The 14022-nt window shown below is 35.2% G+C and overlaps 1 protein-coding gene across 1 annotated transcript; it reads right to left on the reverse strand.

Moving 5' to 3' along the window:
• Window positions 1-69: 69 nt before the first annotated feature.
• RTRAF (RNA transcription, translation and transport factor) lies at window positions 70-13610 on the reverse strand. The gene is made up of 8 exons (XM_081291271.1): window positions 13430-13610; window positions 11596-11720; window positions 9195-9294; window positions 6046-6132; window positions 5154-5242; window positions 3009-3077; window positions 509-557; window positions 70-398 (listed from the first exon to the last, which is right to left on the reverse strand). Exons 1-8 carry the CDS (start codon window positions 13488-13490, stop codon window positions 244-246), a joined length of 735 nt encoding a protein of 244 aa, XP_081147397.1. The 5' UTR covers window positions 13491-13610; the 3' UTR covers window positions 70-243.
• Window positions 13611-14022: the final 412 nt, after the last annotated feature.

Consider the following 14022-nt stretch of genomic DNA (forward strand, 5'->3'; position numbering starts at 1 on the left):
CATCTCAACCACAAAGGAGTACACATTAATTATACAAGTACATAGTTTAAAAAACAAAACAAAAAACACTCCACTTTCCCAAACTTTATTAAAGAAAAAAAGCAATGGTGGTAAATCTCTAGAACAGTCAATTTTCTGGAATTCCTCCCTTGAAAATGTGACATTTGATTTCCAAACACATGCCAGAAGTGTACATGGTTCCCAATTGTACTAAGTAGGTAAGAAGCTAAAATCCTAAAGTGTTCATCTTCCAACTTTCCCTAGTCTGTGGTCTGTCTTTGGATCAGCAATAATTGCCTGAACAGCTACTATGGCTTCATTAATTTTTGTCTGTAGCTCTCTGAGTTCTTCTATATGCAGCAATCGCAGAATCTGGGCAGCTTCATTAAGAACTGCATCTGTTTTGTAAGGAAAAAACACTGCATCAATACATAATTGTTGCTTTTAAGACTATTTATTCATTTTTAAGAGTCTAAGAAGAGTTTGAATTAAAACAAAAGTCACATACCTCCCGTGTCAAAGCCAAGAATATGTTTGTCTAGAGCAACAGGCAAGCCCTTAAAAAAAAAAAAAAAAAGACAAAATGAGTTTACAGTTAAAAATAACTGCTTCTCATAAGAAACTGTAAAAAGCAGCTATTCTGCTACTTTCAGCTGTAATGGTCAGGGGCCTAAGAATCATTTGCTGAAATCTGCCTTGCAATTACGTTTTTCCCTATTACAATAACTAGAGAGAATAGCTTTAAATGTACTGGAAATTCTACAGCCCATCCAGGCCTTTAGACCAAGCTTGTAAACCAATAAATCTTTGGCAGGCAGTATGGCTCAGTGGTAGAGTGCTTGCCTAGCATGTGCAAGGCCCTGGATTCAATCCCTAGCACTGCAAAATACTGTAGCAGTGTTTTGTCATTACTGCTATGGAAAGAAGGTTGAACTGGCTGCTGTTGTTCCATTTAGTTTCAAAGAGTGTTAGCGTACAGGCAAATGGGATAGGAATACCTTTAGTATTTTCCTCCAGGAAAAATAGTTTTTCTTTTAGCACATTTATTTTAGTGTTTTCTTCCCCCCAGTAGTAGTGGGTATTAAATCCAGGGCCTCACACATGAAAGGCAAGTACTGAGTTACACCCCACTAGCCCCCCCCCCCCTTTTTTTTGGAGATAGGGTCTCACTAAATTGACAAGGTTAGCCTCAAACTTGTGATCCTCTTGTCTCAGCCTCCTGAGTAGCTGGGGTTACAAGCATGTACCACCACACTGGCTTTTTCTTTTGTGAGATGTCTAGCTATATTGCCCACACTAGTCTTAAACTTCTGGACTCAAGGGATTCTCCTGAGTGCTGAGACTACAGTAGTGTACCACTATGCCCAGCTTAATTTGTCATTAAAAGTGCACAAACCTATCTAAAAATATGCTGTTTTTATTAAGCCAGCATTATGTTTACAAGAGTATTTACATAATTAAACTTTCAACAGTTTATCTGGAAGGAAAAAAAAAAAAGCATTTAACTAGTCAGCACCAACATATAGATAGACCAAAGATGACAACTACGATGATGCTAAATTGTAGACTTCACAATAACTATCAAAAATGATGCCAGGGCTTTTTTGATTATATTATATATAATCATTACTAGTAAAACAACAAAACCCAACTACCTATACTTTCAATGTTGCTATGTAAATACTTTAGTTACTGCTCAATTCTTACTTAATCTATTAATGTACACCTACCTAGGTACCATCTGCTTTAAAATAGCTAACAAACAAGATATAAAAGTGACAAAACAAATGGGTTTGAAAGTATAGTGAGCAAAATAAAGAGTGCAATTGTACTGAGTGGCTCTGTCAGTCTGGTACCACAGGCTGGAGTTTTCCTTTTGTCTGCCAACAGACCACTGAGAAATAGCTATCTGTGAAAATTATGCCTTAAATACTAGTTATGAATAGTTACAAAGACTAAACTATAAGAATTTCTCTACTATGTCATTATAGGCTGGTATCTTAAGACGACACTAAAACTAGAATTTGGAGTACTGAAAATAAAACTAAATTTTACTTTGCAAACAAGGGCAAAAAGATTTGGCTATTCCTTTATTCACACTGCCTTCCAAACTAAAGACATAGTTTTGCTAAATGAATGATTACATTATGCCAGAACAATTTACTATCTGTTCTATAGAGTGAGTGAAATAAGCTGATTTTAAGCCAAGTTCTACTGGCCCCATTCATACATAATTAAGTCAAGAAAAACCTAGAGAATAAAACTGAGGGTCTTTCATAAAGGACTACACTGCCCTGGTGTAAGTAACCTTTTAACACTACTAGGTCTTGCTAAAGGGGTCAGAGGACAAAAGACATCAGAGGGGAAAGGAGACCAAAGTCCAGAATGGTAGTGTGCCCAAAGTATTCACTGCAACATCTATTCAGTAGGACAGAACTGTCTATAGAGATTATAGTTCCTCCTCTAACTCCTGAGGACATTCTCTGCACTATCTCATGGTCAATAAACTTTAGGAATGTTTGGATTTCTGATAGATAATCAAAAAAAAATCCCCAAAGTATTCTTTATGTATAGGGAAGATATACTGAACAAATGATCCAAGGACAGAACTTATCTCAAAAAAGAAAATTAACTGGTAACTGAAGATATGCCCTTTTATTTTCTACTATGAATCAAACAATCCAATCCTTCTCAATTTTAAATCTTTTTAAATGAGCTTCAACTGGGCATGTGCAGTAGTTTGCAGACTGCACACAAGCATTTAGAGCTTTTCTAAGGTAGAAAAGAGGATAAAAATGAAGTTCATATATTACTCAACTGATTCCCAACAACTGGATACACTAAATTTGCTTAAGAACTAAACTGAATCACAATTAAATATGAAATCCTTTCTTTATGCTATTTAACACAGAATGAATATCTTAAGCAGATATTTACAACGTTTAAACTCATGGCTATACAAGAAGAAATTCTCACTAATAATTGATTTAGTATTTATATAAACATACCTCTTTTGTTTGATTTGCTTTAGCAACTGCATCTTGTGTTAGGCGCTCCTGAACCAAAATGCGAATTGCCTTAAGAAAATAAAAAAATATTGCATTTACTATTTATAATTCATCCTTCTCTGAATCTAGGGAATAAGGATACTAATAGTAATTCAAAACGCTTTTTTGAATAGATGTATTATTTATTTATACATACGTGATCAAAAAAATTTTTTTAGGGGCTGGGGTTGTGGCTCCATGGTAGAGTGCTCACCTAGCATGTGTGAGGCACTGGGTTCGATCCTCAGCACCACATTAAATAAATAAAATAAAGGTCCACTGACAACTAAAAAAATATATATATATATATTAAAAAAATTTTTTAAACAAAGGTATGTGGTAAAAAGTATGTCTCTTTTCTATGCCTAGCCATCCCTCCAAAGAACAATCATTGTTACCAGATTTTTATGTATCTAAAAAGACTCTGAAGTTGTAAGTCTGCTCATGCATTTACAAACACAGAATCTTTGCCACAAAGGGTAGCATATAATAATGCTTGTTTTATACCTTGTGTTTATCACTTCATAGTAATTAAGTTTTCAACATTCTGAAGGACAAGATTTTTTAAAATGGAATTTAAAATTGGGGAGATAACAATTACAACTAAAAAAATTATTTTTTAATAAAAAGCAAATGCTATACCTGAAAAAGATAATTAAAACATTTTTAAAAAATTTAAAACATTTTTAATGGTGATTGGTTACCAGTTAATGTTGACTCTTACACCTGGCAAACCTACTAAGATGCTTTCTATATCATCATTTTTTAAATACCTCTTTAAAAAAACCCCTGGGAAATAAACAGGTAGCTGAGACTAGAATTTTATAAAGTTTTTTGTTATAGCTCATTTGTATTTTTCCTATTTACTGGTTTTGGAAATCTAACAAAAATACTCTAAATATGCTATGCATTGTCTGTTTCTCCTCATTTAGTTTATAACTAAAAAGGACATATCCACTGTAGAACTATTCCAATGAATTTTACATAATTGAATGAAGAACAAGCATTTGAAGAAGCTAAATTAAAAAAAAAATTGTCTTTTGGTATTCAATCTGGGCAAAGAAAATCTAAGTTAACACTCAGATTCAGTACAGAGAACTACAATGAGGGGCTGGGGATGTGGCTCAAGCGGTAGCGCGCTCGCCTGGCATGCGTGCGGCCCGGGATCGATCCTCAGCACCACATACCAACAAAGATGTTGTGTCCGCCGAGAACTAAAAAATAAATATTAAAAATTCTCTCTCTCTCACTCTCTCTTTAAAAAATAAAAAAAAAAGAGAACTATAATGAGCTAAGAACAGGATAATATTTCCCTTGTTAAAATTGCCATATAATACATATAGTTCTAAAAAGTAGGACAACTATGACTTAATCTCTTCAGGGTAGGGTAAAATTTAATTATTCAATTTATTACACAGTAGTTTAAAGTAATAGTCATGTACAAGGTCTAGCCCAATGCTCTTTAATCTCTTATATTAATAATAACTTCTAAAATAATTTCCAATTCTGATATCTTAAATTCAACATTATTAATTTGGGCATTTTCCACTATCTTAATGAATACAGACCATGAATCCTTAAAAGAACTGAGAAGTGGACTAATGTAGGAAAAAGAATGGGCTACTGGGTCAGAGTACTTAGATTCAGTTTCTCGCTCTATGATTTTCTGTGTCATTGTCTTATTTACATTTCTCTGAATACATTTTTTAAAAATAGAATGTTAGTATCTACCTCTATTGATTACTGGGAGGACTGTATGAGATTACCTTTGCAAAGATTTAGCACAGTGATAGGCACATCTTTAACACTTTCCAGTGAAACCATTTATCTCACTCACTTTCCTAATCATTGGTACTTTACACCGCCTTTTCTCATTAACATCAAAAAATTGGCATTAGAAAATTTAAAATCTTTCCAATTTTTTATGTTAAAACAAAGCAGTATAAAGCACTTTAATTATTACTGGACAATCTACATTATGCCCCATATTTCTCAACTGTATTCTGGTCACTCAACCATAAATATAAATATCAATAAATAGTATTTTAAAAAGCGAAGATTTTCCTCTATACAGTTTCTCCCAAGAATCAAAAATATGAAGCTTACCTTAAGCATTACCAGGTAATCATCATGACGCTGAATCTGAAGAAGGTTAGCCAAAGCCATCACACCAGCCTTAAAGTCGGGATTATTTACTATGAAAGATTAAAAATAAATAAATTATGTAGCTCTGCAGACATAAAAGCTTGCAAAATAGATTTTAAAATTTTCTAATGTCATTTTTTTTATATTAATAAGAAAAAAGAAGTGTAAAGTACCAATGATTAGGTAAATGAGATAAATGGATTCCCTATTAATACATTTCACAAGTAACAGAACCAATATGTGACTAGCTAACTTGCATTAGATTTGTTCTGTAACTCTGCAAGTCTCATTTTTGTGGCACTTTTAATTTACATTTCTTCCCAAAGTTACTAATTTTAACAGAAAGATCCCTTCAATGAAGAGTTTGCCTCAAAACTTTTCTCTAAGCAGCATATACAAGCATGGAATGTACAAGCTTATTCATTCACAAAAATAACTCATAATTTAACATATCATAATCTAGGTAATTAAACTCTTCATACTTTCATAAAGGGGAAATAATTACTGACATGTGCGACTTAATGGAAAATTTTATCATTTGTGTCATACTATAATTGAATTAAAAAGTAAAATTTATACACCCAGGAAGGCAAACAATGACCTGCATGATTAAATATAAATTGAAACCCCAAACTACTCGGAGTGAATTAAAGAACAGCATAGGGCCCTGGGTTCAATCCCCAGCACCACAAAACAAACAAAAACATTACAAAGAATAAAATGTCAACATAAATACTATTTACATAAAGCAGTCTTAATTTAATGGCACCAAGTTAAATGTGAACTTCATTCCAGGAAGTAAAACATATGTAAGAAACCAAAAATGATGATCAATTTTATAATTAATACTTACCATCCAAATTGATCAACGGCTCTGCATTTTTAGTTGCATTGTCAGTATTTTTTGCATTATCAGGTACCAAATCCTTGTATTTTTCAGCTATAAAACAGGCAAAAATATAATTTATAGAATGGCAACTTAAGGTAAAATAAATAATTATTTCTGAATTCAATTGAGCCCAGATGATTATAAACATAAAATATTTCATTCAAGAAAACTTATTTTTTTTAACTATAGAAAATCTAACAGAAGAGAATGTAATTATAGCTTTATATATATAGTGGTAAGGTACAAATAAAAACTTCACAATTGTTTCAGCAAATTTAAGAAAGCTTAAAAGTCAAAAAGGTGGCAACCTATCAATGTAAAACCTCAAAAGAACATGAGCGCCTCCTGCTGAAAAAGAAAAGCATTACTACTTCAACCAATTTTCAAAAGTATTCTTATAACTTTAAATTTTATTATTAAATAAAACTTGTTTCTAGTTTAGATTTTTAAATGTTTGATACCATTTACCTTTCCACTATTTTTTAGTATAAAAATCACTATATTTCATATACAAGCTTGTTTTATTCATTAATAAAGACTGCTATAACTGAGAAACAAATGTACATACTTGTAGTCAACTGTTGGGATACACTATCATGTGGCAGCTACCACTGAAGACTGAGATTATAAAAACAGAATGGAATAAACAAGAGTAAAACAAATAAATTGATATGTGACTACAAACTTATTTGGAATAGCAGAAAAACAGTTTTCATAAGGTGGAGAATACTTTATTAAAAATTAGCTCATACAGTTCTTACTGATTCAGAGCAGAATTGTTAAAAGGTCCTAAAAAATCAATTAACACTACCAAGGTTACAAAGCATAGGATTACATTTATTTTCTAAAGTATCAAATGCATATTTTCCTTGTAAACTAAAATTGAAAGTAAAGAAAGCCGGATGCGGTGATGCATGCCTGTATTCCCAGCAGCTCTGGAGGCTGAGGTAGGAGGATCTTGAGTTCAAAGCCAGCCTCAGTAACAGCAAGGCGCTAAGCAACTGAGTGAGAACGTCTCTGAATGAAATACAAAAAAGGGCTGGAGATATGGCTCATGGGCCCCAGAGTTAAATCCCCGGTACTACCCCCACAAAAAAAGAAAGGAATAAAATCTCAAATCAGAGAGCTTTCCCTAGATCTGTGCCATAATGCTTCTGAAATTTAAATCTGAGGCACCCCCCAAAAAACCAACTGGGTGATGCTCCAAATCAACACATGTGAATATTCAGACATTGCATTTGCCAAGCAATTACTAAAGTTGATAAGGATCTGTTATAAGCATGAACCTCATGGGTACTGTACGAGATAGAATTCCTCCTCCTCCCAGTACTTAGAACCTCTTCATGTTACCCTATGTGGCAAAAGGAAATTGTGTGTGATTAAATCAAGGATAGTGGGATGAGGAGAATATCCTGGATTATTCAAGAGGGTCCACTGTAATCACAATGTCCTTATGGAAAAAGAAGGCAGAAGGGTCAGAGAACAAGATGACAATGGAAGGAGAGGCAGAAAAAAACTGGAAGATGCTATGCTGCTAGACTTGATGATGAAGAAAAGGGCCAGAGTCAAGGAAGACAGATATCCTCAAGAAGGTGGAAAAGGAAAACAGATTTTCTCCTCCAGCCTCCAAAAGGAACCAGCTCTGCTGACAACTTGGAGACTAATGTTGAACTTCTGACTCCAAAATTAGATAATAAATTGGGTTTTAAGTCATTGAGTTTGTGGTATTTTGTTAAAATACCAACAGAAACTAAGAGAGGTACCACGAAGGGAATAAACCTCACAATTTACTGGGGCAAATAAGACATAGTAGCAAAATGGAAAGTGGCAAGTGAGTTAGAAGATAGACATGAAAAGCTATAAGGATATTACCGCTAAGGTGAAAATTACTGCTAAATGTGTACAGATAGACTGAAATACCAAGCTAAGGAGCTTAAAGTTCCTTTTGTAGAAAATGGGAAAACCATGATGTTTTAAAATACATAAATAAAGCTGTTCAGGAAGTAGCACTCTAAAACAGATTCACATTTCAGAAAGTGAGCTGGTAGATTATGCAGCTAAGACTGTAGAGTAACACTCACAGCAGACTACTTTAAAAATATTACAATAACCTCAGCAGAAAGTAACAAGAAGCAAAAATAGGAGGATAGTGGCAAGAATGGAGAAATTAAGATATAGCAAACAAGGCAAAAGATTAATAGTGGTAGGACAGGAGGGAAAGGATAAAGCCAGAGTTATCAAAGAGACTTCAAAAGGAAATGATTAAGAGACTGTAACTGACAGTATCATTAAAATGAAAAACAAAATACAAAAGATGTAGATAAGATGGATCAGATCTCGCATTCAAACCTGGGCAGCCTTCTCAAAAGTGAAATTTACTGAGAGGAAACATGAGTTTAATGAAAAACTGTTTTTACTCTACATATTAATACTAAGAAGTTTCTAATAACAAAAGTATGTGTTACAACATTAAACACAATGCACAATTGTGATCTATAGTGTATGAACGTACATTAGCATTACACATGCTTTTCAGTCTCCTGGGATAACTGCTGCAACCAACACCTCAAAATCCCATCAATTTTGGGATACCAGAAACAATTTAACTTAAAAGGTTAAGGTGTAGACTGTGAAAGTTGGTAAAGTTTACCAAAGTAACGTTACTTTGTTGAAAAGGCAAACAGCCTTCTACAAAAAAATTTCCAAAATCTAAAAGATACATGCAAATATCAATAAAAGACTATATATAAAGTGCTTTTAACTTCTTGTGACAAAAATGAGCAAAAGGTCCCAGACACAGGCACATGCCTATAATTCTGGCTACTTGGGAAGTTGAAGCAGGAGAACAGCAAATTTGAGGCCAGCCTGGACAACTTAGCAAGACCCTGTCTCAAAATAAAAAATAAAAGGCTGCAAATAAAGCTCCGTAGTAGAGTGCCCCTGGGTTTAATCCCCAGAAGTGCAAACAAAACAAAATAAACAAAACAAAAAACCCAAAGATTAAACAATGTAAGACAGAAACAAATTGGTAAGTTCCCTGTATTTTCATATTCCCTCTTTCCCATCTTTCTTTTCTCTTAAAAAAAGAACACACATACTCCAAAAAAACATACCGTTATCTCCATACTCAAGTCTAACAGCTAAGCCAAGAAGCCAGTCAATTGCTTCTTGTCGATCCTGAATCTTGAAGGGACAGTTAACATCTCTGAGATACTGTAAAGACGAGGGGAAAAAAAAATAATTAAAGGTCCAATTTGATTATATTATCCAGTTTTAGCCTGTGATTACACAACTTGGATCTGGGATGGGAATCTAAACTTTCTAATTGCAGACTTCAGTACATAAAGAGTAATTTATAAAAAGGGGACATTTTTAAAAAGAATGATATATAAATAAATTAGTTATTATCTAAACTTCAATATTATAACTTTCATGTTATGGAAATGCTATGAATAGAGTAAATCATATAACATACACATAAGCTGTAACCAAGTAAACATCTGAAAGCATATCAAGATGAGTGGTATCCTTCAAATAAGTCTCTTAGGAAGTGAAAACTGAATTCTAGCAACAATGCTACTAAACTTCTGCCCCTTTGGAAATCCTTTCAGGAATAACTAATGAATTATTATGTTTAATCATAACTTATTTTCTACCCTCAAATTTTGTTCCTTTATTTAAAAAAATAATCACCTCCTTCACAATATTTTGTCATGGCCCCCTCCCCAAATAGTCAATACTGAAAACATTTAAAGGATTCAACTCATGATTTAAAAATGAGCAAAAGGTCTCAGACACAGGCACGTGCCTATAATTAGAAAGAAACATTTTTATATATATTTTATACAATGACATTAACATTCCCATAAGACAAACTATATGATCATCTATTGGGTAAGTTCTGATATACTTATCTTCCAGTTATTCTACTTTATCTCATTTGTGTGTTTTATATCAGGAAAGTTTTTATTCTTCAAATACCCTTTTACATGTGTATTGTTTTACATGTGAATGGGCCAGAAAAGGTAAAATAAACAAATGCAAAATCCTAACAATGTATTTCAAAGCCTTAACAAGCCCATTAGAATTGTTTTAAATATTTTTAAGGGTAAAGGAAAATAATCCAGTAGAAGTAAAGACAGTGACAATAATAATTATACAGTACCTGCTATTGGCCAGGCACTTCTGTAAATAGGTATATAGGTCTATCACTACTACAAAGCCACCCCTATGGAATAGGTACCACTGTAATGCCCATTACTTAAAATTGAGACAGAAAGGTTCATAAACTTGCCCAAGGGGATAATACTGGTGTATAACTTATAGAATTCCCTAATTCATAAAATTACTGGTTGATTCTAGGGAGAACGGGTGCCCTTACTCATTTAAGTAATACAGCTGATGAAAATGTTTAATGTAAATAATGACACTGTAAAATGTGACTTTTACCTAATTTGAAAACAAATTTTTCTACAAAAATATTATAAAATTAAGTCAATGGGAAACTTTATTCTAGTCACAAAAATATGATGTGAACATAGATATTTATAGGCTGCTTCTATCATATACAGGATTTCATATCATACACAGAACATTAAATATAAGCATAAATATAACATAGTCTAATTTTCGAGCATGCCAATGTCTTTTAATATAAGAAATATCCAGTGGCTCGGAAAGCTGAGGCAGGAGAATTGTGAGTTCAAAGCTAGCCTCAGCAATTTAGCGAGGCCTTAAGCAACTCAGCAAGACCCTGTCTCAATAAAATTTAAAAAGGGCTGGGGATATGGAGATATGGTTCAGTGGTTAACTGCCCCTGGGTTCGATTCCTGGTACAAATAAAATAAAATAAAGTAAAATAAAAAGAAAGACTACTAAAAGTGTACCATTGCTGCATTTTATTTATTTATTTATTTATTTATTTTTGTCCAATGTTAAAATTGATATTGGCCACTAAGTGAATATATTTACATTTAAAGAATATATTCCACTATTTAAGAAACTTCACAACGTTTCTGAAGAAACTATTTCTACCTCATTTATAAGATTGTCAAGATCCCAAGGCCACCTGCCCCCCCCTCCCCCCCCCCCGCCCCAAATTATCAATACTCAAGCTTGGTAGGAGGAGAATTTGCACTAAAATCAAAAGAAACATGGTAAGAAAAAAGCTAAACCCCTGAAATCTGCTTTTCTAACACTTATCATTATTATATCTTTAAAGAGCAAAATAAGCTTTGGCACAGTAGCGTGTACACCTGTAATCCCAGCAGCTCAGGAGGCTGAGGCAAGAAGATAGTGAATTTAAAGCCAGCCTCAGCAACTTATCAAGGCCCTAAGCAACTCAGTGAGACCCTGTCTCTAAATAAAATATAAAACAGGCTGGGCATGTGGCTCAATGATTGAGTGCCCAAGTTCAATCCCCAGTGCCAAAAAAAAGAAAAAGTAATTCTAAGGTCACCTTCATATAGTTTAGAAAAGCTCTCTGTATGTTTATTTTACTTCCTAATTCCTTACCTTTTCAAAGAACTTGGGCCAGTCACTGCTGTGGATGTTTCTTAAATTACCTCTGTCTTCAATCTTGTAGTGTCTGATTTTCTGGTCTTCAAGCCAAACAATAAAGTTTCTAAATTCTGTTTCATCTGCAATCAAAATATTATATAAATCACTAGAAACATTGATAAAATACTTCCTTTTTCACAAATGGTCTTGTGGAATTTTCTTAATCCCACAATGATAAGTTAACTGAGCCAATAGAAGCAGGAGTTGCAAGTATAGACTCCTGGAGCTACAGATTAACAACGATCTAATCAAATCTCAACGCGAATTTAAAAAGCCCAGACACTTACAATTGATTGTGAACATGAGCTGATCACCTACATTTTCTGTGCCCTAGTTTCTTTAGCTACAAAATGGGGATTAAAAAATGGACTTACCTCATAGTGTTGTTTTGAAGATTAAGTGAAATATTGTTAAATAGTGCACAAGCACATAGTTTTGCTATTCAAGTATTAGTACTATTCCAGTTCCTTTGAGGGAGAAGAGAGAGACTGGGCAACTATGAAATTATAACAAAGTAAAATAAACAATAAGTAATAAAAAAACCAATTAAGAAATTAAATAATAAATTCAGAAAGGAAACACTATGACTATTACTGTCACGTAATGCTTACTGCACATTAAGTGCACAGTGTATATTTATTTTAATTCTTCCTATATATATTTTTTTTAACCGGTAAACTGAACCCAGGTGCACTTCACCACATCCCCGGCCCTTTTTATTTTGAGACAGGGTCTCACCAAGTTGTTGAGGCTAGCTTTGAACTCATGATCCTTCTGCCACAGTTACTGGGATTACAAGCATGTGCCACCTCACCTGACTGCATCCAATACCCTTTGAGGTGGATAATATCCCCATTTTACACATCAGAAAACTGATACTCAAAGATTCAAATCCAGATCTAAGTTCTACTGCCACTGAACCTTTTTTTTTTTTAAATTCAAACGCAAAGTACAAAAACAAGATACAATAATTCACTATGATTCCACAGGAGATCAAAGAAACCTGTTTTGAAATTATTCCCAACTTGTGAGTCTAATATAATGACTTGAGTACAATATCTCAAGTTGAACTTGATGATCCCTTTTAAACTTCCTAGTCGACCAGAGATCAAAAACAACTGAACAAAATGAGTATAGATAGGTTAGTAATAATGGGCAGCAATGTCATTACTTTTCAAAACTTTAATGCTGCAAAATCTTCAATACCTTTCTATTTACACAATTCAACCTCCCGGCTCATCTGCTACTTTTTTGCACGACCCACACAACTTTATTAATCTCTTACCCTGTGGGTGCTGGATTTCATTGTGTACTGTTTTGATCCTAAACTGTTTCCGTAGTTCTGTCTCCTATCCCTACCCCTATCCCTTAGCTCTGGCAGGCAGTGAGCTTGTCTTCAAGTTACTCAGCACCTTTCTCAGAATCCAGCACTGCTGGCCCACAACAAATGCTCAAGGTATTACCCAACACCTGGTGAACTCTGGGGCTTTGAAATAAGAAAAAGGCAAACGCTTTCCCTTTTGTGTGCAAAGGAGCTGGGTGTTTGCAGGGTGGGGTAGGGGAGTCTAGAGTTATCAAGTAGAGAAAGTGGCGATGCTCAGGCAGGAATGGGTGAAGGGGCTCCGACCTCGGGGCGCGGCGGAGGGCAGAGGTGTGTGGCGGCCCCGAGAAAGGGGGCCCAAAGGCCCCCTCATCCCCGAGAGGGGTACAAGGCCGCCAAGGGTCCCGGTGGGGGTGCGTCCACCGCCCGGGTCAGGGCCAAGCGGCCGGCTAGGGGCCGCCGCCTCACCTTTACAGTTGAAGCCGGAAGGGTTGTGGTAGTCGAGAGCCGTCAGCTTGCGTCGGAACATGGTCCCCGCTTCTCACTCAGGTCCCCGGGCCTCGCCCGGAGAGGAGAAGCGAGGTGGAGCGGGCGGCGCAGGCACCGGCGACGCGGCGAGAGGGCGGGCTGGCGCCGGGACGCTCCGGAATGATGGCGGCCTTCACCAATCGGGGCTTAAGAACGCAGGCCGCCGGCAAACCTTCACCAATCGCGGCTCGGGATGTGGAGGCGGAGTTACGTCAGGGCACGTCGACGCTCAAATAAACTTTATTGTCAGCTTCCTAGTTGTACAATAGGTAGAAAGCAAGCGAGAAGCCGGCTTCCTCTTGTCTCCCTCCTTTTTCTGTTCTTTTTGATAACAGCTTGCGGAGAACAGTATCTGTAGACTTTGTACTCTAGGCTACATGTCTCATTAGATCATAGAATTACTCCTAATATTTTTAGCGTACTCATTCACCTAATTCTTGTCCAACATAGATGCTTTTCTAATACTGCTAATGCAAAGTCTGAAAAGCAAGATCTTTGCAATGAGATACTTTCAGACTAGCTGGGAGTGATCT

The sequence above is a fragment of the Spermophilus citellus genome (genome assembly GCF_964194105.1).
Source record: "Spermophilus citellus genome assembly, chromosome: 4".
NCBI lineage: Eukaryota > Metazoa > Chordata > Mammalia > Rodentia > Sciuridae > Spermophilus > Spermophilus citellus.

Bases quoted from the DNA above. Each gene is read 5' to 3' on its own strand.
- RTRAF (XM_081291271.1), bottom strand. From the start codon at position 13,490: ATGTTCCGACGCAAGCTGACGGCTCTCGACTACCACAACCCTTCCGGC. The intron at 11,721-13,429 runs GTGAGGCGGCGG...TTTTGATTGCAG, and splicing joins TTCCGGCTTCAACTGTAAAG to ATGAAACAGAATTTAGAAAC. The intron at 5,243-6,045 runs GTAAGTATTAAT...AATCTTTCATAG, and splicing joins GCCGTTGATCAATTTGGATG to TAAATAATCCCGACTTTAAG.